General features: G+C 38.4%; 1 protein-coding gene across 1 annotated transcript in view; it reads left to right on the top strand.

The window, feature by feature from the left end:
• Positions 1 to 8253: 8253 nt before the first annotated feature.
• IKZF2 (IKAROS family zinc finger 2) overlaps positions 8254 to 23365 on the top strand; it is a 158182-nt gene continuing 143070 nt past the window's right edge. The window contains exons 1-4 of the mRNA XM_056111863.1: positions 8254 to 8292; positions 9602 to 9705; positions 11293 to 11341; positions 12137 to 12241. Of these exons, the coding sequence (XP_055967838.1) occupies positions 11308 to 11341; positions 12137 to 12241 (139 nt within the window). The 5' untranslated portion in view covers positions 8254 to 8292; positions 9602 to 9705; positions 11293 to 11307. The remainder of the gene's footprint in view (positions 8293 to 9601; positions 9706 to 11292; positions 11342 to 12136; positions 12242 to 23365) is intronic.

Raw genomic sequence — 23365 nt, 5'->3', positions numbered from 1 at the left:
ATAACTGAAACAATGATATTTGGGAGCCAGTACAGGATGGTAATCATTACTACAGGCTTTCGAGAACTTATGAATTCAGTACTGACACTCAGAGATCCTGGAGAAGATAATATTTCTAAGGTTCAATTATTTTCCTGTGAAAAATGGGACTAACATTACTTTTAAAAAACACTATGGGGGTTGAATGTGTACTTGCAAAAAAAGTGTTTACAATGATGTCTGGCACAAAATAAATATATAACGAAAATAATATATGTATTTGGTTTCCCAATCTCACTGATAAGGCAACCTTTTCGAAGTCAATTATAGCATCAATATGTAGTTCTATGGATTCTACATAAGAATTTATATTGGGTGTAGGATAACATTTGGTTTGCCCTTTCTTCCTTGCCACAAGGAGCTTAGATTTATCAGGTTACACCCATCACAGTGCTCCCGAGTCACTCCCATTCCTTTGTTTATCCATAACCACTTCTCTAAATTCTCTTCCCCAACCAGTTAATCAGATTTTCTCCCTAATCAGAATCTGTTAATTTGTAAGGTCAGATCCTTCTAGGACACTGAACTTGTATTATAAGTGTATTACCTTTCTCCTCTTCATATGTCTTATGATTAGTTTACTTTAAAACAATGTCCTTTTTGTATAGATACAGGAAGACAGTTAACATTATGCTTTGTAACTTAGGATTTAATTGTCTTTGAATATTATTCACTCCCAGACATCTGCTTTCTCAACCTAAGCCTCAGTTGCCCTTAGTTCCTAGTACCCTAAAAGCAGGATCCCGACGAGGGACTGAACGGACCCAGGGCAAGCTGTGAGCTACCCTGGCATCAAAATGGGCCAGGCCAAAGTGCCACGATTGTTAACTATAAGTTAAGAGTTTGATCATAGACAAATGCTGTCATGATCCAAAAGTAACGATGAGACAAGGACCCTCCTAGGGAGAGGAAAGATTATCTGGCCTGAGCAAGGTAGTCTGAGATCAAGATGGCCCTAGGAGAACAATTCTATAAGCTTAATGTATTTCTTACTGTGTCCATTCAAAATGATTAATATTATGAATGATTATGTTTTTTGGACAAGGAGAGAAGAAACACACCCATGGAATTCTGTTCTATGGTGGGTAGAGCAGCTAAATGAGAATCTGTCCTAGAAGTAGCTTTCCCCAAGAGAAAGAACATTAGCCTTATTGATTGTGACCACACCTATGTGTAAGCCCCAACCCCTGATGTGGGGGGATTTAACCAGGCACTAAGATTGAGCTAGGTGGTCCAGATCCAGATTCCAGAGCTAGAAGGAGAATGAAGGGGGATCGAGGAGGAGAATGAAGTAGCATGGGGGAGGAAGAAGCAGAAGAATCAGAGGAGAATGAAGATGGGAATGGAATAAACTGCAACTGACACCAAGCAGCCTGGCCCTCGTTTCCTTCCTTCACCTGCCCATCGCCATCAACCTCCCCAGGGTGGGGGAAGCGGCGTGAGGTTACCCAACAGGGTGGTAGGAGAGATAGACCTCTACAGTCATTTTATGTTTACACAATTGGGGTTGCATGGCTTGGAGGGCTTATAACTAAGGAACTGGGGGTTGGGGGATGGGCTCAGGTCTTACTCCAGGTATTGCTTGGGGACCATATGTGTGCTAGGAATTAAATCCAGGTCAATTATGTGTAAAGCAGGTGAACAATCTGCTGTATTTTCTCTGCTCCAAGGATTTGTGTATTTTTAATGGTGTACTTAAAAAAACCATCTTGGAATGACAGTTTCAGAATATAGTTTATAGAATCTGTTAAAATATCCTTAGTCTGTAATGTGGAACTTTTCCAGATGTGCCACGCTATGCTACCGACTTTTAAGTACCCTTTGAAGCATGTACGAAACTGTCAGGGGGAGAGATTCTGATGGTATTATTCTTGTCTTCATACGTCAGGCCTTGAGATAGTTCAGAATGCCACACTAATCTTTATATTAAGATAACCTTTCTCTAAACCACAAGTCATAAGAATTGGGGGAGATGACATTTGACTTCACTACCTGCAGGTGACCTTTCTTTGATTCATCTCTCTGTTCTATGGCATACACCTCTTTCACCGTTATAAGACAGAAAAATGACTCCCCATTTCTATCCCTGTAAGGCTTCTAGTTCCCTAGGGTGCTACCACCAGGCTATAAAAAGAGGGCAGGTTAAGCCCTGGATTCTTTCCTTCACTTTCTGTTGAAGACACATTTTTTTTAACTTTTCCTTAACCTAGATACATAGAATTGTTTAAACATAGACTATTAGGCTATGCTGTGCTGTGAAAGAATTTTGGAGTACAAAGACAAAGAACTGAAGCTTCTTATATACTACAACATGTAAGTCTATGAACTTCTCACAGCATTATATAAAAAAAGCAGGTTCCTATTCCTCTTGGCTCAGATTTAATTAATATTTCCTTGGATGCTACCTGTTACCACCTTACTTCGGACAACAAATCTCTCTAGTAGAAATTAACCTTTGATTGGTATTGAGGACCGTTAGGTTTGGCTGTACTATTATCACCTCCCATTTTCAAGTCAAATAATCATTTTTTTCCTTCTATACCTAGAGATATTCTCATTTTACTGTTATCTTCTAGTTGTTCTGTTGGGTTTTCAAATATTCAAATCATATTTTTTTTACTAACACATTATTGTGAGGTCTAATAACCTAATTGCACGTTTTGTGCTTAACATTGTTCGGGCTTCTTAGAAGAATCTTATTCCCAGTGCCATTTTCTTTTTTTTGGGCATCAAGTATGTACATAGAACCCAACTCAAAGTTCCTACAGTTATGTTTTAATGGAACTCATTTGCTCAAATGGTGAGCGCTAACTGAATTTTAAAGTAACTATGACAGATCCTAATGACATCTTTAAAAATGCGTACTTTCATCTTTATTCGCCAACTCCAGTACTTCCCACTCTCTTAGTCTAACTCCCACTTTTAAATTCTCTTGCGGGATAGAGATCGTTTATCATCTGCTCATATCAAAATGTGCTCTCTAAAAGCAATCTGATATTCTGTGAATTTAAGCCATAATGGTACCTGTTTTAGGGACACAGATATTCATATACGACCCTATCTCTAATTTGCAGAGTGACAATCTTAGTAATTATTAAAAGAAACTATTGTTCAGCGTGGATGGAATGGGATGACCCTTACTATATGGGACTTATATACTCGCTGGACAGACCCCAGACTGTCAAGATAGGCAGGCAGGCAAAATTGGAAGGTATTAATATGCATTACTTCTGAACTGGATTTGATATCTTCTAGTGTTTTCTTTGAAACTATGGTTCCATTTTCTGGCCTTCTTGCTCCTGCTTAGTGCCAATCTAGGTCGTTCGGAGAAAGGGAGACCATTGTCCCATTCCTCACTAAAAAAAGAGAACAGGACTTCAAAGAGATCACTACCACTGGACAAAAATAAGACAAATGATCAGTTTTCACACATTTGGCAAAGTGTGCTTGTTACTCTGCACTTTTTTCCTGAGATTCAAGTTATTTTAGGGCAACCAGTCTAGGGATTATGTTCTCTTTTTTGATACTAGGAAAGCTTGCCCATGTTTAAATTGTCCTCTTCTATTCTCTGCTAAAAGCAATTTCTCCAGTTGATATGAATTTATTTCTTTGAACAGAAATCCAGTTTCATTCAAATTCCTTTTAAAGGGAATCTTGTGATTAAAAATCAAAAACAGATAAACCATTGCCCCAAATGAATCACCCAAAGAAAGTAAAAGCAATATTCAGGATTGCTTTTAGTTGCACTGCTTTCAGATTTTTTCTTTTGCTAATTCCATTTAATGGCTATATAATTTAATTTGTTGAATTCATTCCTTGATAGCCAAATTGATTCATTAATTATCAAGTATGTTACAGGTAAAAATCCTGGCATCACATACAGCCCCTTGAGCACCACCATGAATGATCCCTGTGCTTAGTATCAAGAGTGGATCTCCCTCCTCCAACCCAAAGCAAATAAATATGCAACGATTAGTTTATGAACAGTGAAATCACATCAATGAGCTTTCAAATTACATTTTGATAGTTTTCATCAGTTTTATTAATTAGGATTGCAAAATTCGTAGTATCTAGTGAAAGATCAACATTTTTAAAATGAACCATAAGCCACATCTAACCTATCGTATTTGTAATTGACAAACTAGTATTTAACCAAGTTCTATGTGCAATTAGAAAGTACTTTTAACTCTTACATTTTACTCCATCAAAACAGAGCATAACACATGGAAATTAAGTATGTTATTAGCTCCATGGGCTGGAGTGATACCACAGCGGGGGATAGGGCATTTGCCTTGCTCTTGCCTGATCCGGGTTCAATTCCTCCGTCCCTCTCAGAGAGCCTGGCAAGCTACCTAGAGTTTCCTGCTCACAGGGCAGAGACTGGCAAGCTCCCTGTGGCACATTCTATATGCCAAAAACAGTAACAATGAGTCTCACAATGGAAACGTTACTGATGCCTGCTTGAGCAAATCGATGAACAACGGGAGGACAGTGCTATGGTGCTATAAGTTCCACATTTATCCATTCAGTAAATGTTTACTGAGAATCAAATCATGTCAAGCATTGCTACTTCTGAAAAACACAACAAAATACAGTGGTTCACAGTTCACATATCATCCTTGCCCTTAAAAAATATGACATTGGGGGTTGAAGAAATAGTGCAGTGGGGAGGGTGCTTGCCTCATATGAGGCGGAAGGGTTTGGTCAGCCAAACCGTATGGTCCCCCAATCACAGCCACAAGTAATTCCTGAGTGCAGGGCCAGGAGTAACCCCTGAGCAGAGCATCACCAGGTGCGGACCCCCTTTCAAAAAAAAAATGCTATTCTAGTGGAGAAAACATTTTTTCTTTGAAAACACTGAATGAATTTTAAAAATTCAAATTGTATAATTAAACTATGTAAAAGGTGTTATAGGAGGGCTGGTACAAGAAAGGAAGAATTTTGACAGGATGGGACAGAAAGGATGAAGAACACATGAAAGAAGAACACATGAAAAATGGTAAAGGTGGGTATGTGTCTTCACCAAAATGAAAATTTTCCCATCTTGATGCAGTTAAGTCACTGTACTTCTCAGGCAGTATATTTTTAAATGCATAATCTAGCTGTATATGTACTTTAAAATTGTGCATAGAATGTAGTTATGACCAAAGATGAAAGACAGTGTATCTTTTGAGAGAGAGAGAGAGAGAGAGAGAGAGAGAGAGAGAGAGAGATTGTGACAAAAGCAAATCCCTACAATTTAAACACTCTCCTTCCCCTAAGTAGAATTCATTGAATTTCACAGCAGGAATACTCCACAGCAGAGGATAAAAGAGAATGCTTAATTTTAGTACGTGAGCAATCTTTCTTTGAATTGGACATATCATGATCTGCAAATGAGAAAGGGGCAAAGAAAAATAGAACGCTAAAACGAGGGAAAAATTTCCCTAAGTGGTTTAACGAACACAACTGATCATGAGCTGTTTGACAAGTGTGATATCCACTCATTGTCGCCTGCCCCGTGTTTCCCCCACTATTGGGGAGACAAAGTCACAGGAATGCAGTGTCTGAACCTTTGGCCACTAGAGGGAGAGAATGTGCCTCTGGTGGCTAAAGAGCTAATGAAAGTTACAGGGATAGATTAAATAGACCTAGAACCAGCCCGCAGGCAAGGACTACCTCAAGAGGAAGTTCTGGGGGGCGGGAGGGGAATTGAGGGTGAATCCTTAAGGCTTCCTTAAGGCGGATCCTCCTCTATTGAAGAATCCAATTGCTTTAACTATACATGCTAATTTTGAAAATGCTTTTAATTAATCTTTTCAAAGACTGGAACAATTTTACACAATTAGGCAAAGCTTTCAGGGGGGCTGTGGCAATTTAAAGCAGCAGTATCCTGGATATTTCCAGATAACGAACATCCAATTTTCTAAAAACTTATGATGATAATCTTGCCAGCCAATGGGATAAGAATGGTTTTATTAAGTTCTATGATCAGTATTTCCCAAATAGCATTTCTGAAAAATTAGTTTTAGATGCGCCTATTGATATGACGTTCGTGTAATAAAGTTAGTGTATGTAAACAATTCAAAATACATCATCAAATTTTTAGTTCTGTATTATTCAGTGTGTATTTATCAATGAATTCCTGCCCACAGAAGATTCTGGGGACTTTATCCAAAGTTTCCCAGAATGGTGCTTAAGATAGGGCTGTTTTTATTTCAAATGTATCTTTTCTCAGCGGGGAGGCTTTTAAAAAAAAAAAGGCAACACAAAATCATCCTCAAACCCCAAGGCAACTATATAGAGGATTCTTAAAATGAGGGACATAGTACCCGCTCCTAATCTTTAAACCTTGATATATATATATATATTTTTTTTCCACGGTCTGTGATAGTTTCTCAGCAAGGATGTTTGGCTGTCCCGATAATTTCATGTGTTTTCAAACTTCAGCCATCCAGACTACCCAGTGCAGTCTTTTCCGCTCCTTTCATTTTCCTTTTCCCTTTAATTATAGACTTCTCAATTCCCCTTTTCTGCAAATGTGGTCAAGAAAGATGCTAACTGCTACTATTTCTGGAAAGCACGCTCAGTTATTTTTCTCACGACGATCCATACACAAGTGATTCACATATTCAAAAAATCTTCTGCGGGGACTCCTCGATCCTATCAAGGGGCACCGTGGTCCGACTAACTTTTTGGAACCGTCCCCCCCTTCCCCTGCGTATCACCCCCCCCCCCCCTTCCACATTCCTAGCCCTCGGGAGGGAGGGAGGTGGCACCGGCTCGGGGGATTTAGGGGAGAAAAAAAAAAAAGCCAAAGCAACTCTCTCCTTTGCAACTTGCACTGGGAAGCACTTTCAAAATCAGGAAGAGTGGCGCTTCCCCCGAGCGCCCGAATCTCCAAGCGCCAGCCTGCTCCCGAAGACTCGGGTGTCCTGATTCCAGTCCGGATCGAGCAGGGGGAGGGGGGGTGCCGCTCGGGGAAACATTTTTTTTTTTTTTATTGCAAAGCCCGAGTGGGTGGGTCCGCGCGCACACACCCCGACTCCGGCCTGAACGCCGAGCCCGGGAGCGCCGTGGCTGGCGGCCGCCCGCCCGCCCGCCCGCCTCGCCTCGCCGCCGTCCCGCTCCTCCCGGGGCTCCCGGCCTCCCCCGCAGCTTCCAGTTGCAAAGACTTAAACTTCAGCGGCGCCGCCATGCACCGCCCCTCGCCGTTGCCATCCTTCCAGCACCCCAGCCTGCAGAAAACGTGAGCTTTATTGGGACGGCGCTCGGGGGAAAAAGAAAAAAAAAAAAGACATTGGTGGGCGGGAGTGGCGCTGGCAGAGAGTGGGGGGTTGCAACTCTCGGAAGCGGGTTACCTGGTTCCCCTTTCGGGAGGGCGGGGTCCGCCTGCCGTCCCGGGGGCGGGGGGGAGGGGGTGGGGGTGTGTTGGAGAGGGTTGGGGGTGGGGGTGGAGGTGTGAGGAGGCGGGGACTGATGGAGGGGGTGGGACGCAGCGCGGAGCCGGGCGCGCGGGTGGTCGCGGGGGGGGAGAAGAGTGCGCGCGTCGCGGAGCCGCCGGGGCCGCACTTGTCCTGTAATCGATTGCCGAGCGCGCCGAGCGGGCCCCGCGCGCAGCCACGCGCGCCCGCGCCTCCGCGTGCCCGCGCGCGTCTTCACACTCACACACACACAGACACACACACACGCACATATCACGCGCGTCCTCGCGTCCCTGGTCCATTTTTCCACCCCCCGTCCCGCGCGCACACACACACACACACACATATATATATGTATGTGTGTGTATATATATATATATGTAGATAGACACAGGACACACGCGCGCGCACACACAAACAGACGCGCGCGCGCGCGCGCACGCCCGGCCGCCGGCGCCCCGGGCCCTGCTGCCCGCCGGCCGCCACAGCCGCCGCCGCCGCCCGCCCTCCGCCCGCGGGCGTCTGCGCGAGCCCGGCCCGAGGGGGAGATGTGCTCGGGCTCCCGCGGCGGCGGCGGCGGCGGCGGCGGATCGGTTTCTCGGGGTTTGACCAGCTGTCCCGGGCTAACCCTGCTCCTCGCTGAAGATGGAGGAAGTAAAAACAGGATTACCCGTGGCTCCAGCTCCACTGCCTTAGTTTCCACCACCCACTGCAGTGCACAAACACACGTTAGGCACAGGGAAAAAAAAAAAAAAAAGGAAAGAAAGCAAGAGAGAGAGAAAGAGGCTACACTAAACAGTAAACACAAACAAAAGGGTGATGGGATTATTTTACTGCATGCACGGCTGAGGTAAATCTCCGCTTGGCTTTGGCGTGGCGAAGAGCAGCTCTTGTTTTAGGATGTCTTCTGATTCCTAGATGATCTATAAATATGTGTCTCTTATTTGCAAAGGGGTGTGTGTGTGTGTGTGTGTGTGTGTGTGGTGGAGGGGAGGGCTTTCAAAGTTAAGTGTGATGATCTAGCCTCTCGTTTTTGCACTGTGATGTGATCAAAATGACTTGTTGCTGTTAACCCATAATGATAATAGAGATACATCTATATATATATATATATATGTAACATTTCTCCCCCCCCCCTCGGAGGGATGGATTGCGGTGAATGATTAGGGTAATGATTTCTGTAAAGGACGCTCAGGGTATTGGGGTGAAGATGCTGTCCTGTGCCTTAATTTATCGTCCCCTCTTGGTTATCTGTTTCTCGGATGGTGGTAATTGATGAATCAGTTCTCATCTCTGTAGCTCTGTAGCTGTCATGGATTGAGACTTGTTTTGCTTTGTTTTAACTTGAATTCCAAGAAAGATTGGGTAGCCTGGCATAAATTGCAGCTGTCCAGATCGGAAAGATCCTGCTAGAATTAAGGAGGAAAAAAATCCAACCTGGTATGACACATGTAAAAAGGCAGCAGTTAAATCACTTTGACAGGTTCTAGTATGGGCGAAAGGGATGGAATTAAGATCTGTCCCTCCACCCCCCCTTTTTTTTTGCCAACGGCCAGAAAACAGTCCTGTGAAGTTGGCCTTGGTTCCTTGCTGGATTCTGCCTGACTGTCCCTCCCCTGTTACCCCCCCCCCCCCTTTTCTTTCAGTTTTCTTGTCTTAGCTTTTGGTCGATTCTTAAGGAACCGGTGGATCAAGTTTTTTCTCTTCTTGTTAATCGCATTGCTGTAGCAATGACTGACCTCTCTCTCTTTCTCTCTCTTTTTTCCTCTTTCCTGAAAGTACGTGGTGCCATTCCTGAGTGACTTTTCCTACTAGACCATCCCAAAGGGACGAGGGGGAGGGGCAGCAGGAGGAGGAGGAGGAGGAGGAGGAGGAGGAGGAGAGGAGGAGGAGGAGGAGAGGAGGAGAGGAGGAGGAGGAGGAGGAGGAGGAGGAGGAGGAGGAGAAGGGGGGTGTTCCTTCTCTCTCATTTCTTGGTTTTGTTTATCAGCCGATCTGTTTGCTGGGTTTGGGCTCGGAATGACCCACCTGTAAAGTGCTTTTCCTTCCTCCTCGCCTTGAACTGTGCAGGGGGCTTGGCGTGAAAGGGGCCAGGGAGGGAAAGAGAGAAGGGGCAAAACACAAAAAACTTCTTTCTTTCTCTCTCCGTTTATCTTCAGCCCGACATTGTCACCTCCTCTTTGAGGGGTTAGAAGAAGCTGAGATCTCCCGACAGAGCTGGAAATGGTGATGAATCTTTTTTAATCAAAGGACAATTTCTTTTGTATGTACATTTCGTTTCTCGATCTCCGTTTCTTTTTCCTTTCTTTCCTTCTCTGAGGGTTAATAACCATTTCATTGATGGGACAGAGACGCCTTTCGGTTCTCCCTGACGTTTCTTTCTTTTTTTAAATGTGTGTGTGTTAAATGTGGACATTTTTGAAAAAGATAAACTCATTTGCAAAATATCCGAAGAGACTGTTCCCCTTTTAAACTTTACAGATGCCTTTCTTGAAAGCCTTATGTAACCATAAATTGAAAGAATTTGATAACAGTACAGCAGGTTGAAATGTAAGTCCTATGTGTAGAGACTGAGTTGGGAATTTGATCTGATTATCCATAAGAAAAAAGAAAAGTTTGTGTGTGTGTGTGTGTGTGTGTGTGTGTGTGTGTGTGTGTAGGGTGGTAGTGAAGAAGGGGAGGGGAGGGGGGAGAAGGGAAGTGGTTTTGGAGACAAGAAGTGAAGCTGCCTGTTTTCCAGTAAGTAATGGAGAAATTCCAGGAGCCAGGGCTAAATATACTTGGCGATCAATACAGAAATGGCTCATTGTGAATAATTTAGCTGCTGGTGCAGTGAGAGTTTTGAAACTAAAGGCAAAAAGGACCAGGGCCAAAGGGAAAAAAAATTAGTAAAAAAAAATCTTCTCAGGACATGTCGATTCTTAAACTTCTTTCCTTCAAAGAATACAGTTGGCTTTATCGATCTTTTCATTATGTGAAATCAAAGCTAGGGGGTGTCATCTCATACAATTTACTTTTATTTCTGAGAATTAAGTTCCGCTTTTGTCTCATTGGTCCATGAAAATAATTCCCTCAACTTTAAGGTTAAAAAAAAAAAAGAGTGATTCCTTTCCAGACAGCCACAAGTTGATAAAATTTGCAAAAATCAAAATGTACGAGTAGTTTTGGCATTTTGTTTCCCATCATGGTCTGGCAGGAGACTAAGGCTACATCGAACAGGTGCTTTACACAGTGCTTGGGGTAGGCTGAAATGTCAGGACCAATCCAGGAGTTGGATAACTGCTGGAGAAATGTTCGGGGCACACTGGGGCACTACGTTTTTTTGTGTTTTGTTTTGTTTTCTTAATGTTAGTTTGTTCTTTCCCCCCCGTCCCTATTAGAACATGATGAACCAACTTGCAACAATTGTGAATAGAGCTATCTGTACACTAGGGAAGTGCTCAAACTGCAGTGTGATTGTGGGAAGTAGTGAATAGTAAAATACTTAAATCCCAGTAAAAGCTGGCACACTGGAGGCAGAAACCCCCTCGCTCCTTTCTTCTTCTTCTTTTTTTTAACCTCTAAGCCCAGTAAATTCTGATGAAGAGACTCATTCCTATCTTGCTACAGCCCATCTCACAGCACACTTATCTTTCCTATCCTATCTCCAGGAGGAATCAGATCATTTGCAGAAAGAGTTCAGTGACTTGCAAATGAGCACATACAGTACACCATAGTATGTTTCTTGGGCACAAGTTTGCAGCAGCAGCAACATGGGCTAACTGCTTGGAGCTTCAAATAAGTTAAGCATTTAATGTCAGATACTTAAAAGAATCTTTGGGCTAAGGGTGTACAATCTTTTATATTGCAGCACTGCACTTTGACTATGGAAACAGAGGCTATTGATGGCTATATAACATGTAAGTATTTTTTTTTCTTCCTTCATTTGTTCTTGGTAATAAAATTACAGAAGAACTCTGTGTTAAGATCTGAGATATAAGGTTTAATTGAGAATTGTTTTAATTTCTGTTTGTTCACAATTTTACCTTTATATGTTTTTAAGTAAGTGACAGCACAAAAGTGAAATAAGAATCTAGCTGTCTATAACTTATATCCTGAGCACTAGATGAAGGATTTTTAATTCAATTATAGCTTAACAAATCAACACTTTCCTACTAATTTTTTTTTAAAGATTTACTTTAAAGTTGAGCATAGGTAAAGTTACGTGACTTAATGGTGTTTGCTAAATACTTAGCACTCTGTAACTGTATATTTTGAACACTTTTGTGAAAGAATTAGTTTTGTAAGTTGACTTTTGTAGCCGGTTCTCCTTTAAATCTCCAATTTATGATAATAAGCCCTTTGGAGAATGCTGGTTATAGATACTATATGCTTAACTGCTAGAGAAAACTTACTTCTTCAACAAAAAGACTCTTTTGAGACAGTTCCTTTTATTTTACAGTTAAGATTATTGCAATAATGAAACTTTGTAATTATTATTTTTTTTTATTACCTGGACTGCTTTGTGTCTTTTCTTCATTTCATTCAATTACTATCTATTTCTAAATGATATTTCCTTATCATTTCCTTTAAGGGAAAATGTATTACATTAAAATTTCAACACTGCATGTCACTGCATGTAGGAAGCAAAGTTGGTAATTAGATTTCATGTGACAATGAGCAGAGAACCAAAAGATTTTATTTTGTGAAAGCAGGTGACAATGAGCTTTCACCTGAAAGGGAGCACGCCAGTGTGGCCATTGACCTTACCTCAAGCACACCCAATGGACAGCATGTCTCACCGAGTCACATGACAAGCAGTAAGTCTTCATTGTTACTCTCCCCCCCCCCCCCCCCCCGCACTCCCCCACCAATATCTCTAGTGACCGACTTGAATTTGTTAGGTCTGTGGGGTCCTCTTGCATTGTGGTGTAGCTGCTGCTATAGATTTTGCTAAAGAAAGAACGCCACAGATTTTATTCCTGTTCATTCTAGTACCATAAAGCATGAGCCTGCTCACTAGTCTGAACTATCCCAAGGTGGCATTTGGGAGCTGGTGCTTACCTGTTTCAGGTAAGAAATGTGAGGCTTTGCTGGTTATCGTTTTTACTTGCCAGGTTTATGACTAGTTATGTTGTTGGGTAGATATCGTTGGATATATATATATATATTTATTTCACAAATATATATATTTATTTATGGAAACGCATCACTTCTAAAGGATTTTCAATGAAAAAAAAGCCCAATTTTAAAAATTAATATTGCCTGGTTTCAAAGCTAACTCAGCAGTGGTTGGATTGTAGTTTTTCTTGCTTGCTTGTTTATTTATTTATTTATTTATTTATTTTTGACTTGTCAAATTTTCACTACCAAGGCATTGGAGGGGAAAGTATCATTGAAAATTTGTGAACCTCATTTTATTGTTCTTTCTTTAGCAAAATAAAAGTATTCTGTTTTAGAAAGTATATCAACGTGGAGGGATGTTTTGCATTTGTGGAAATAGACAGTTGTTTCTATTTGTGATATGATAAAGGGTCATTTGTTGACATAGTTAAGAATGTTTTTTTTTTGTGAAAAGAAAGAACAGTTTAATTATAGTCACTAAAGAAGACAAAATACTTTATTAACAATATCATTTCATTCCTTATAATTATATTGTCAGTTTTAGACTCAGCGTCCAAACTCATTCTTACCTAAAACATAACTTGGAATCTTGTGTTCACCTTGTAGTTTTGGTATGTACTCTTTTTTATATGGAAATGACATTTGTGTACATGTGATTTAATTTAAAAGTTTTCTGTTGGGGTGATAGGTAAAGGAAAACCATTTCTTTCTTTTTAAAAATTTTTAGATAACTGAAAACACCAAAAGCTGAATCATCTACTGAGTTATGAACATGGTCTTGAGTTGATATATGTAGAGAGCACATTTTCTTTTCTACTTTGCTTCTCTAGTTCTGCAAAACTTAGGGTTATTATAAACTTACTAGCTTTCTTTCTAGTGAAGACTTATTTAAATTATAAGCACAGGTTTATAAAAGTATTGAACATATTTTGCAATTCATTAACAAGTGATTCTAGCTACTTAAATTTTTTTATTGACCAGTATAAATTCACTTATCTGAAAGGTTTTTCTTTTTCCTTTTGTATTAATGGGAAGCACTTAGGAAGATTTATTTTAAGAAGCTTTCTTTGAAATTTTTTCATCATTTAGAGAAAAAATAGTGGATATATATGAAAGTATAGTGCTAATCTTTTATAATGGATTTTATTGCTTTTTTTGTTTTTTTCTACTTGGCGACAGACTTGATAAAAGTTATGCTGCTACTACTATATAAGAAACATGAGATTTTACACTTTAATGTTTCTGGTTCCGTGGTAAACTGAATTTTTATTACTCTGATAATTTTCTTATAAATTCAGAGAGTGGAGCTAGAATAATACTGTTTTAACTATTGGCTTTAGAAAATTGACAATATGGAGTAAATAACTGCAGCTAATCATAGACTTTACTATCATTCCTTAACTACCACTAAAATAGCAAGAAAATGCTGTTAAATTGATTCCTTGATTCCCTTTTTCAGTAAATTTGGTTTGGTTTTACAAGTACTTGCTGTTGCAAAAAGATAGCCACCCATTTATTCTAAATAAAATTTTCAGAAAGAAATCATGATCAATGTAGACAAGTAAGAAGTTTGCAAAAACAGTTGAGTTTTTTGTTGTCCCTACGCAATAGCAAATAAATTATGTTTAGTATAAGTGTCACTTTTTTTTCAATTTACTAGCCAATGACAATTCCGTGTTGGTAAAGTTTTCGTTAAGCTGTGCATATTTGTATATTCTTTTTCAAAGAATTTCAGGTTAAATATTTTGGCTCTTACTTCAGGGCTGTCTTTTGCATCCTTTATGTAGCCTCTATTTACAGTATCTAGGTTACCCACTTAGGTGTTAGATGCAGAAGATACCCATTTTTCCTCTTGTTAGATCTAGGAGAAGACCAGCATTTCAGATAGTCAAAGCCAATACTGGACACCTAGAAGATGTTGCTCAGATATTTTCTGTGACTTGGAATAATTTCTTTGTGTGTGTGCGTGTGTGTGTGCGTGCATGTGTGTGTGTGTGTGTGTGAGAGAGAGAGAGAGAGAGAGAGAGAGAGAGAGAGAGAGAGAGAGAGAGAGAGAGATGTGTCAAGTCATTTGGCTCAGAAATGACTGGTTTTCCCAAATCCCTTTACATTTATTGTTGGCCTTCTCAGTGGAAATACCTTATTTTCTACATTATTTTATATCTTCAGATGTACTCCTGAAGAGGAGTAGCTTCCAAAGACAGAGCTGCAATTTTGATAAAAAGTGTTGAACCTAAAAGTTGATGTGAAAACCTTTGATAGAATAAGTTTGTGTTCAAAAGTAATACGGAGAGGACAGGAATTTGTGTGTAAGGGAAGTAAAGTTATTTTTAAAAAGGCTAGAAAATACCAGTGAAGGTTGTTGATTTATCTAAGATAACCAACACAGAGGCAATGAAGATTTATCTAAGATAACCAACGTAGAGGCAATGAAGATGTGTTAACCCATTTTTTTTTTTTTTTTTTGGCTATTGGAAAGTGGTCAGTTTCAATCTAAGGTCCTAGTCATTTGTTTAGTTCATTTGATAACTATTCTAAGATGAAGGGTATCTGTACAAGATGCTGCCAGCTATCCTATAAAAAATAATGACTCCTGCTATCGTTGTCTGACAGTGCTGAAAGGATACATTGATGATTTAGGAGAGAATTGAAAATGTTATAATGCCTGACAACTTTTGGTTTTACAATTGAGCATGTAAGATAATCTTTAAAAGAAGAAAGAAGTATTCATGATCTTACCATTTTATAATGATTATGATGTGTTCAAATGAATTTTCTTGGAAAGTTTTAGACCTTTTTTTCTTCTGTAATAAGGATCTCTTTGATAAGAAGATGGGCATTGTTGCCTGAGATCATTAGTGTACATATTGAGTCTGCTGACAATCTTCGGTGTCAGGAATGACAGTATATTTCTTGATGGCTACTGGAAATACACAGTGTTAAGTGATTTTAAAAATAGAATCTGGAAGTTAAGAATCTGAGACAGACAACTCAGACAGAACAATATAAAAATAATCCATATTGTATTTCGGCCCATCGATGTGACTTACTTTGTGATTTCATCTGTTTCTGGGTTAGCTCATTTCCACTTCTTGTTTAGTGGCTTCAGCCTCAGTTTTTAACAGGGCTATAGCTGCTGATGTTTTGAAAACATTTTGAATCCCCAAAATGGTAGTTAATTTGACTTTTCTATTTTGTTTTCAAAATGCTTTTAATAAACACACACACACACACACACACACACACACACACACACACACACAAGTGTCTTTCTCTGAAGATCTCTAAATTTGACTATTGTGATATAAGTTTCGTTTCTATTACTTTTAAACCTTTACATGGATAACTTTCATAGTCAGTTCTATTTATCAGTCAGTTTGATAGCCAGGTGGCATGTATGGAATTGGAAGAAGTAGTAATTCTAGTTTTACAAGACTCTGACCAATAATCAGGTCAGGGAATCTAGTTTATTCCTTTCAGAGTGCTTCACATTCATTTTTTTCCCTTAGCCTGTTTCCAATTTTAGAACCCAGTAAAGATGAAGTATGTTATGATTTACATTTTTCCTGTGTGGAAGTGAAGCTCTGAAGAAATCAGTTAGCCCCTTAAGTCCCTTAGAAGAAGGATGAAATTGTCATGATTGGAGAATAAAACTGTGTTATTACCTTGTGGATTAGTTAGATCACCTAACTGATGGAACTTTTTAATGTCATTATCTTAGGATAACTTCCATATCCATATCCAGTCCTGACCCACTCAAGAGTATTTCAGATTTAGAAAGGGCTGCTGTCAGGGTGGAGTGATATCAGAGAATCTTGTTAGACTGATACCTTCATGCAGTTTTTAAAATATCGCTTATTATGGGACTCTCCAGCTTTTTGTGTTGTCAAGTTGTCATCTATAGCTTAGCCTGGCAGTCATCCTTGGTTGGTTTTCCATGAGACACACCCTTATCTAACACCAGATGGGTTTGATATAAAAACACTCTTTTGATTTATAGCACTTTCATTTGTGTATATATCCAACATACCTTATGTTTAGCTTATACTTGGTAGGAAATTTAAAAGGAAAAATAATGGTTGATTTGATTTCTTTATAACTATCAAAGTATTATGATAATGTTGGAACAAAATATATGGAGCGAAAGGGAAGGTGAACGTGTCAGGAATTCACAGCAAAAATGCTTTATTTTTTTCCTTGCATCTAATTTCTCTTTTTAGGTTAATTCATAATAAGGACAAAGGTCTGTTCTGAGAAACAAAACAATTTACTCTAGAAGTGTTATCTTTATTGCCTCTGCTAAATTGGTTATTCTTACTGGAAATACATTTTTAGAGCTGTGGCTATCATACAACTAGTAAGGTGCTTGCATGTAAAAGATCTGGGTTCGATCCTTGATACCACATATAGCTCCCCTGAGCTGGCTGGAGTCATCCCTAAGTGCAAAGCCACGAGTAAGCCTTGAGCACAGCCGGTGTGTTCCCCAAACAAGCAAACAAGACATTAAAGTGCATTTTTTTTACGTCTAATGTTTGGTTAGGTTCTGTGAGTCTTCTTTCCAGCTGTAATAAAATGAAAATGCTGTGTCCAGTGCTCTTCTTTCCTAATTTTGAGAGTATAGTAAGATCGTAATATTTGGATCTGTGCTCTCATCAGTAGTTTGGCAGGATCGTACTCCTAAAATCAGGTTGCTTTCCTTTGCTTCCCTCCCCTGCCCCAAATATCCGTATATATCAAATATATCTGCTGATCTGGTAGTGATTTCCTTTTGTGAATTAATCAAGACAGAAACTCTCTGCTTTGAGATAGGTGGAAGATTATGGTGGAATCATTTCACTTACTATTAATGTGATCACCACTGGAGGGAGAGAAGAAAGGGGCATTATTTGTTGAAGATTCATAAGCTATCCAGCACGATGCCAGATGCATCTATATTTTTTATTTCACGGGTTCTAAACAACCCTGTGAAGCTGTTGGATGTTCCATTTCATAATATACTCAATAAAATGAAGACTTAGAAGCAATAGATTGTAAGTGCCTGTATATGGACTCTAAGTTATAGAGGCCTATGTTAGAATACTTGGTTTGCCACTAACTTGCTATGTGCCCTTAAGCATGTTACTTCATGTCTCTGAGCTTATCTGTAGAATAGGGTTAGTAATTCCTACCTCAGTGGACAGTTGTGAGGTTCAAATGGGGCAATATATGCAAAAATGCTTAGCACAGTTCCTGGCACATGCTAGTATCCAGTAAATAAGCATTGTTGCTTTCGCTCAGTGTAGTCAAGTCACTATGTCTACCCATGACTCATTTTTAAGAAAAGGTTTTTGTTCTAATCCAGATATGTTTAAAATTTAGAATTTTCTTGTTCTCTTTTTACTACATATACTGATGGAACAGATACTGGATTTTAAAAAAATGATTTAGGGTAGTATCTAAATAAATAGAAATCTGATTTTTATTCAAAGATTCTGTAAGATTTTGGTTAAGAAAGAAGTTGGGTTGACCTATCCATATGTTAGAATTTTTTTTCTTGAGTGGTTTCTTATGGTTTTGGCTGTGCATCAGGAAATTTATTGCATATTATTGGTGTTCCTAAGATATTGGTCATTAAGAATTTAAAAAATGGGGCTGGAGTGATAGCACAGCAGGTAGAGCGTTTGCCTTGCACGCAGCCAACATGGCCAACCCAGGTTCGATTCCCAGCATTCCATATGGTCCCCCCGAGCACTGCCAGGAGTAATTCCTGAGTACATGAACCAGGAGTAACCCCTAAGCATCGCTGGGTGTGACCCAAAAAGCAAAAAAAAAAAAAATTAAAAAATATGTAATTTATTTTATTTTTTTACTTTTGCCTCTTGAACATATTGAAGGTTGCTGAGGGCAGGGGCTTCCTGGCTTAGTAATTGTGGGGTTACTCTCTGGTAGTGCTCCAGGATTTTGCTGCTGAGATTGAACCCAGACTTCCAGCATGCAAAGTGAAGCATGCACATTGGTATTTTGAGCTATTTGTTTGCTCCAAAAATCCTCTTAGTTGGACACCCTATCTATTTCTTGAATTAATTGTTCTTCAAATGCTGATATCTAAAATTTTATATAAAAATCTTATATAAATTTTTACTTTTATTAGTACCATACATTTTCATTTGATGATACCTAATTAAATTGAAGGTCTGATTGATACCAGATGTGCATTTTGAGGGTACAAAGATTTTTAAAAATTTGAAAGAAGTATAAAATATAATTACTAATTCTGTTTTTCTTATCTTTATCATCCTAAGTGATTGATTCAGCTAATATTTCTAGGCTTCTTTTTTTTTTTTTTTTTTTTGCTTTTTGGGTTACACCTGGCGATGCACTGGAGATTCTCGCACTCCTGACTCTGCACTCAGGAATTATTCCTGGCAGTGCTTAGGGGACCATATGGGATGCTGGGGATCAAACCCGGGTTGGCTGTGTGCAAGGCAGTGCCCTACCTGCTGTGCTATCGCTTCAGCCTCATATATCCAGGCTACTTCTATGCTAGAAAATTGTAAGATGAATTCAAAATGAACAGTACACTATCTCGTTCAGAGCTCACACCTCATCTCTTAAAGAAACACCTAAACAGGACAATATACTAATATGCTTGCTCTTCTGATTTTTACAAGCAATGAAGAGTGGTAGGAGTTCAGGGAGATTTCTTAGAGAGAGACTTCTTGAACTGAGACTTATTAAATAAATAAAACTTTGTAGACAAGTGGAGGCTTTTTCAGTAAATGAATTAAAAATGGGAACTGAAAAAATAACATGCTGTGTTCTGGGAAATATAAGTAGATTGATATTTCTTCTATAAATTTGAAGTCTAGGAATTTGAGGCTTGTGATTACTCTGGAGAATTAATCAGGGCAAGCCGATGGAATGCCTTTTTAGAAGAGGAAATTTAGACTTCATTTTCAAAGTGGCCAAGAGTTTGACAATGTAGATGCCCACTATTTTGATTGACATAAATCACTCTGGAAAAAGATGCTGGACAAGGACCAGTCCAGAGTCAGAATGATTTTTTAGAGGCTTTAGCAAAGGTTAAGAATTCTGAGACTAGTGAGAATGGGAAGACAAAGAAAGAAAAAGATTAGAAGAATAGGTAAGGGTTTTAATAAGCAAGATTTGGACTGCAGGGTTAAGGAGAGGGTCACTGAATTATTGTGTAAATGGCGGAGGTTCCACCAAGAAAAATAATAAATACTGATGCATATTTCCAGGAAAAGATTTAGTTTAATTTAATTTTGGCTTCTAGAGTTTGAAACATTTTTGGAATTTGTGTGAGGGTAAGAATAAGTAGATGAATAGATGAGACTAAAGTGTGAATTTTCCTCATTAGTGAAATCTAATATGTAGCCTGTGGTTTGGTTACTTTGCCCCAGTATTACTTTGACAATAGGTTAGTATCTCTTAAAAAGTTCTTCCTTAAGTAATTCTCACAGTCGATCAATTTCCCCTGTTGCTCCATTACAGGAAAATTCTATATTGAAATGTATGATAACGCATTTTAATGAACTATTCTTGCTTTAATGGAGTCCTTTTATGCTAGTCTCCGAAGTTAGATTTATTAATGTGATTGACTCACTGATTTTTAATAAAATACGCTAAGCTTCTTTCTTAAAATTTTTTGGTATAAGTCATAACTTTTATGGTTACAAGTATTTTATAATGCAACAGCTAATGTTTGGTATATGTGCCTGTACTGTAGTGATTTTCCTTTATCCTGAAATATTTCTCTTTATAAATACATATGTATATTTAAAATATATGAGTAGTATATATGTATATAAATATACATATATGCACATACATGCATATTGTTTTTGAAATTGTTCTGATATATAATTTTAAAATTAAAGTTTATTATATGGCTCCATTGGGTATAAGTACTTAGTGATAAATGCATAGAATATATTTTAATTACCATATTTATTGCTTCAAGATGTTTTCTGTAGAACACCATCTTTAAAATGTGACTTCTTATTACTAGGGGAATAAAAGCATTCAAAATAAGTGATAATGATGGAAATGCTTCATCTGAAATTTCTTCTGTGTAGAGATTCAGAACTCCCTAGAGAGATATTTTTCATCTTTCAGTCATTGATCTAACAAACATTTATTAAGCACTTACTTTGGTTGATATACTGCTGGTGTTCGGGCACCAAAAAGTATGTTAAGGCTTTCTATAAAGAAGGATATTAACGTTCAGGTTATAAATGGATTCGTAGTTTTTGAGATATTGTTAATTTTCTTGCATTTAAATACTCTACAGTTATGATTTATATTACCTATAGATTAATGAATTTTATCCTTTGTTTTGATGCCTTTGAATTCTTCAGAGGTATAAAAATTTAAAAGTGCATAATGATAAAATCGTTTTCTTAGATAGGTTTCCACCAGGTGGTATTTCCTTAAGAAATTGTTTATAATGCAAGATTTGCGTCTCAGCCTTCCAATTCTGAAGCATGCTAGACAGCACTCTTAGGTAGATCTCTACCTCAGGATTGACTAAACGTAAGCAGGTTTAAAAAAATGATACTTAAAATTAGAATGCCAAGTTATATGTATACCTGGATACAAATGAATCTCAGTTCTCAGCCAACTAATGTAGGATCTTCCTTCCTGCCCCCATTTTCGTAGCTGGTTTTCGGGGGTCATGCTTTATTCCTGGCTTTCTGCTCATGGGTCACTTCTGGTGGGCTCAGGGCACCATTATGTGGTGCCAGTGATTGAACCCAGGTTGACTATGCACAATTACCCGCTCTACTCTCTCTCCAGCCCCTGGCTCACTCTTGATCAGATCAAGAGCAGCTCACAAAATTCTTAATTTTTATGAATTACCGTATGTGGGTAATCAGTAGTAAGTAAGGGATCTGAACAAAGGGGGATAATTATATAATCAATATGAATGGATCAGACCAAGAGAGCCAAGTACATATTATAGTATATATAACACAGTCATTTGTATCATTATAGTTGAAGACTTTTGTCTAAATCCTTCTTCCACACTTGGGCATAGCTTAGATAACCTAGGACAGGTTGTAACCCAAATATTTCTGATTGTTTTTTCTAGTTTCTTCATTAAATTTCTCAGATTCGGTCTTTAAGGGTTTTTTTTGTTTGTTTGTTTTTAAACATAAATGTATGGAGAGATCTGGGCAACGTTCCACAGTGTTTAGAGGCTACTTATTGGATTTCTCTTGGTGGTACTGAGGGAAACATGTGATGCAGGGAACAAATCCAGGGTTCCCACATGCAGAGAATTAGCCCTTTGCGGTATATTTCCTGGCCTTCAGTCATTAGCTTATATTAATACTTATAAATCAATATAAAAACAATTCTTGCTGGCCTAGGATCACTTCATTTTTCTCTAGTGTAATTTATATATCTTCTTTAAATTTGTTAAATGTTGATTCTGCCTCTTGGGTCAAAATGGATGGAACTTGAAGTGATTATACTAAGTGAAATCAGTAAAGGAATAAATGATAGTCACTAGACAGTTTTACTATTGTGGGATGTAAATAACTGAGTTCAGTGAGCAGCAAAATCCAACACAGCTAATTCCTAGATTCAACTCCTGTGGCTGTGAGGGGGTAAATAAAGGAAAAGGTAAAGGATTCTTTTTGATAGAGGGATGCCACTGGAACTGTGTTGGTGGTTCTTATCCATAGATCTGGGATCATTCCTTTTCTAACTGTGGGGAGTCCTATATGCGTATACAGATGTGAAGCTATATTCTTGAATTTATATAGTATTGTTAACTAGCATTGTTATATAGTATTAGTAACCCAATTTAAAAAATACTGCTTTTATAGCTTAACTCAATGAAAGCAATTTGTTAATGCTTGTCCAGAATTTCCTATTATTACAATAAACTCAAATTGCCATTCACTGATATGTTGATGGATAATGCAATCAGCAGTGCAAGAGGTCTTAATATCTGATCAGAGAGATAGTACAGCAGGTAGAGTGTTTATCTTGCATAAGGCTGACCCTGTCTTTATCCCTGGCACCTCATACAGGTCCCTGGGCATCACCAGGAGTCGTCCCTGAGCACAGAGCCAGGAATAACTTTTGAGTTGTGTGTGGTACCAAAGCAAAGCCATAAAAGGAGTTCTTAATATATATTTTTGATAAAGATGGAGTATTGTACTACTACCTAAGAAAGGCACCTCAAGTTAGCTAAGGGATCCAGGAAAGCCTTAAGTATATAGGTCAGGAGGAAAAAAATACCCTACCAGTTTCATGAAATAATTAAAGCCTAAATTTTCTAAAGTAGTTTATTTTCTAGACAATAATAGTATTTTACATCAGTAAATTAGGAGAACTCTATTACTGATTTTGGATTGAAGAATATTTATAAAGCATGTAACTTTATTTTAGCACTGCATATCAATTATCAAGAAACTTAAAGATATTCAGATGTGAATTTTCCATGAAAATGTACATACTTTATCTAGTTCTTCATTCCCTGCATACGATTTTCAACTGGGACATTTCAGGAGCCCAGGGTTATTTGTTGAATTAAGGAAATACTTGTGATAAGTATTTTGCATATACAGATTTCTAAAGCAGTGTGATTTTGGCCTGTTTTATATAGATATTGATCTTGTTCTGAAATCCTAATTTATTTGTGAATATTTTCTCTAGTTATGTATTTCTTTCAATCATCTTTTACCTCAAAAAGAATTTTTACTATCTTTAGATTGGCTCACAAAAGATCTCTTAAGATTCTAAACAACTCAAATTTTTTATTCTATGAAGTCATGTTCAGTGGAAAATAAGTTAATACATGTACC

Source organism: Sorex fumeus, unplaced genomic scaffold (genome assembly GCF_029834395.1).
Source record: "Sorex fumeus unplaced genomic scaffold, SorFum_2.1 ptg000014l, whole genome shotgun sequence".
NCBI lineage: Eukaryota > Metazoa > Chordata > Mammalia > Eulipotyphla > Soricidae > Sorex > Sorex fumeus.
This window is presented reverse-complemented; position numbering and strand designations above follow the sequence as displayed.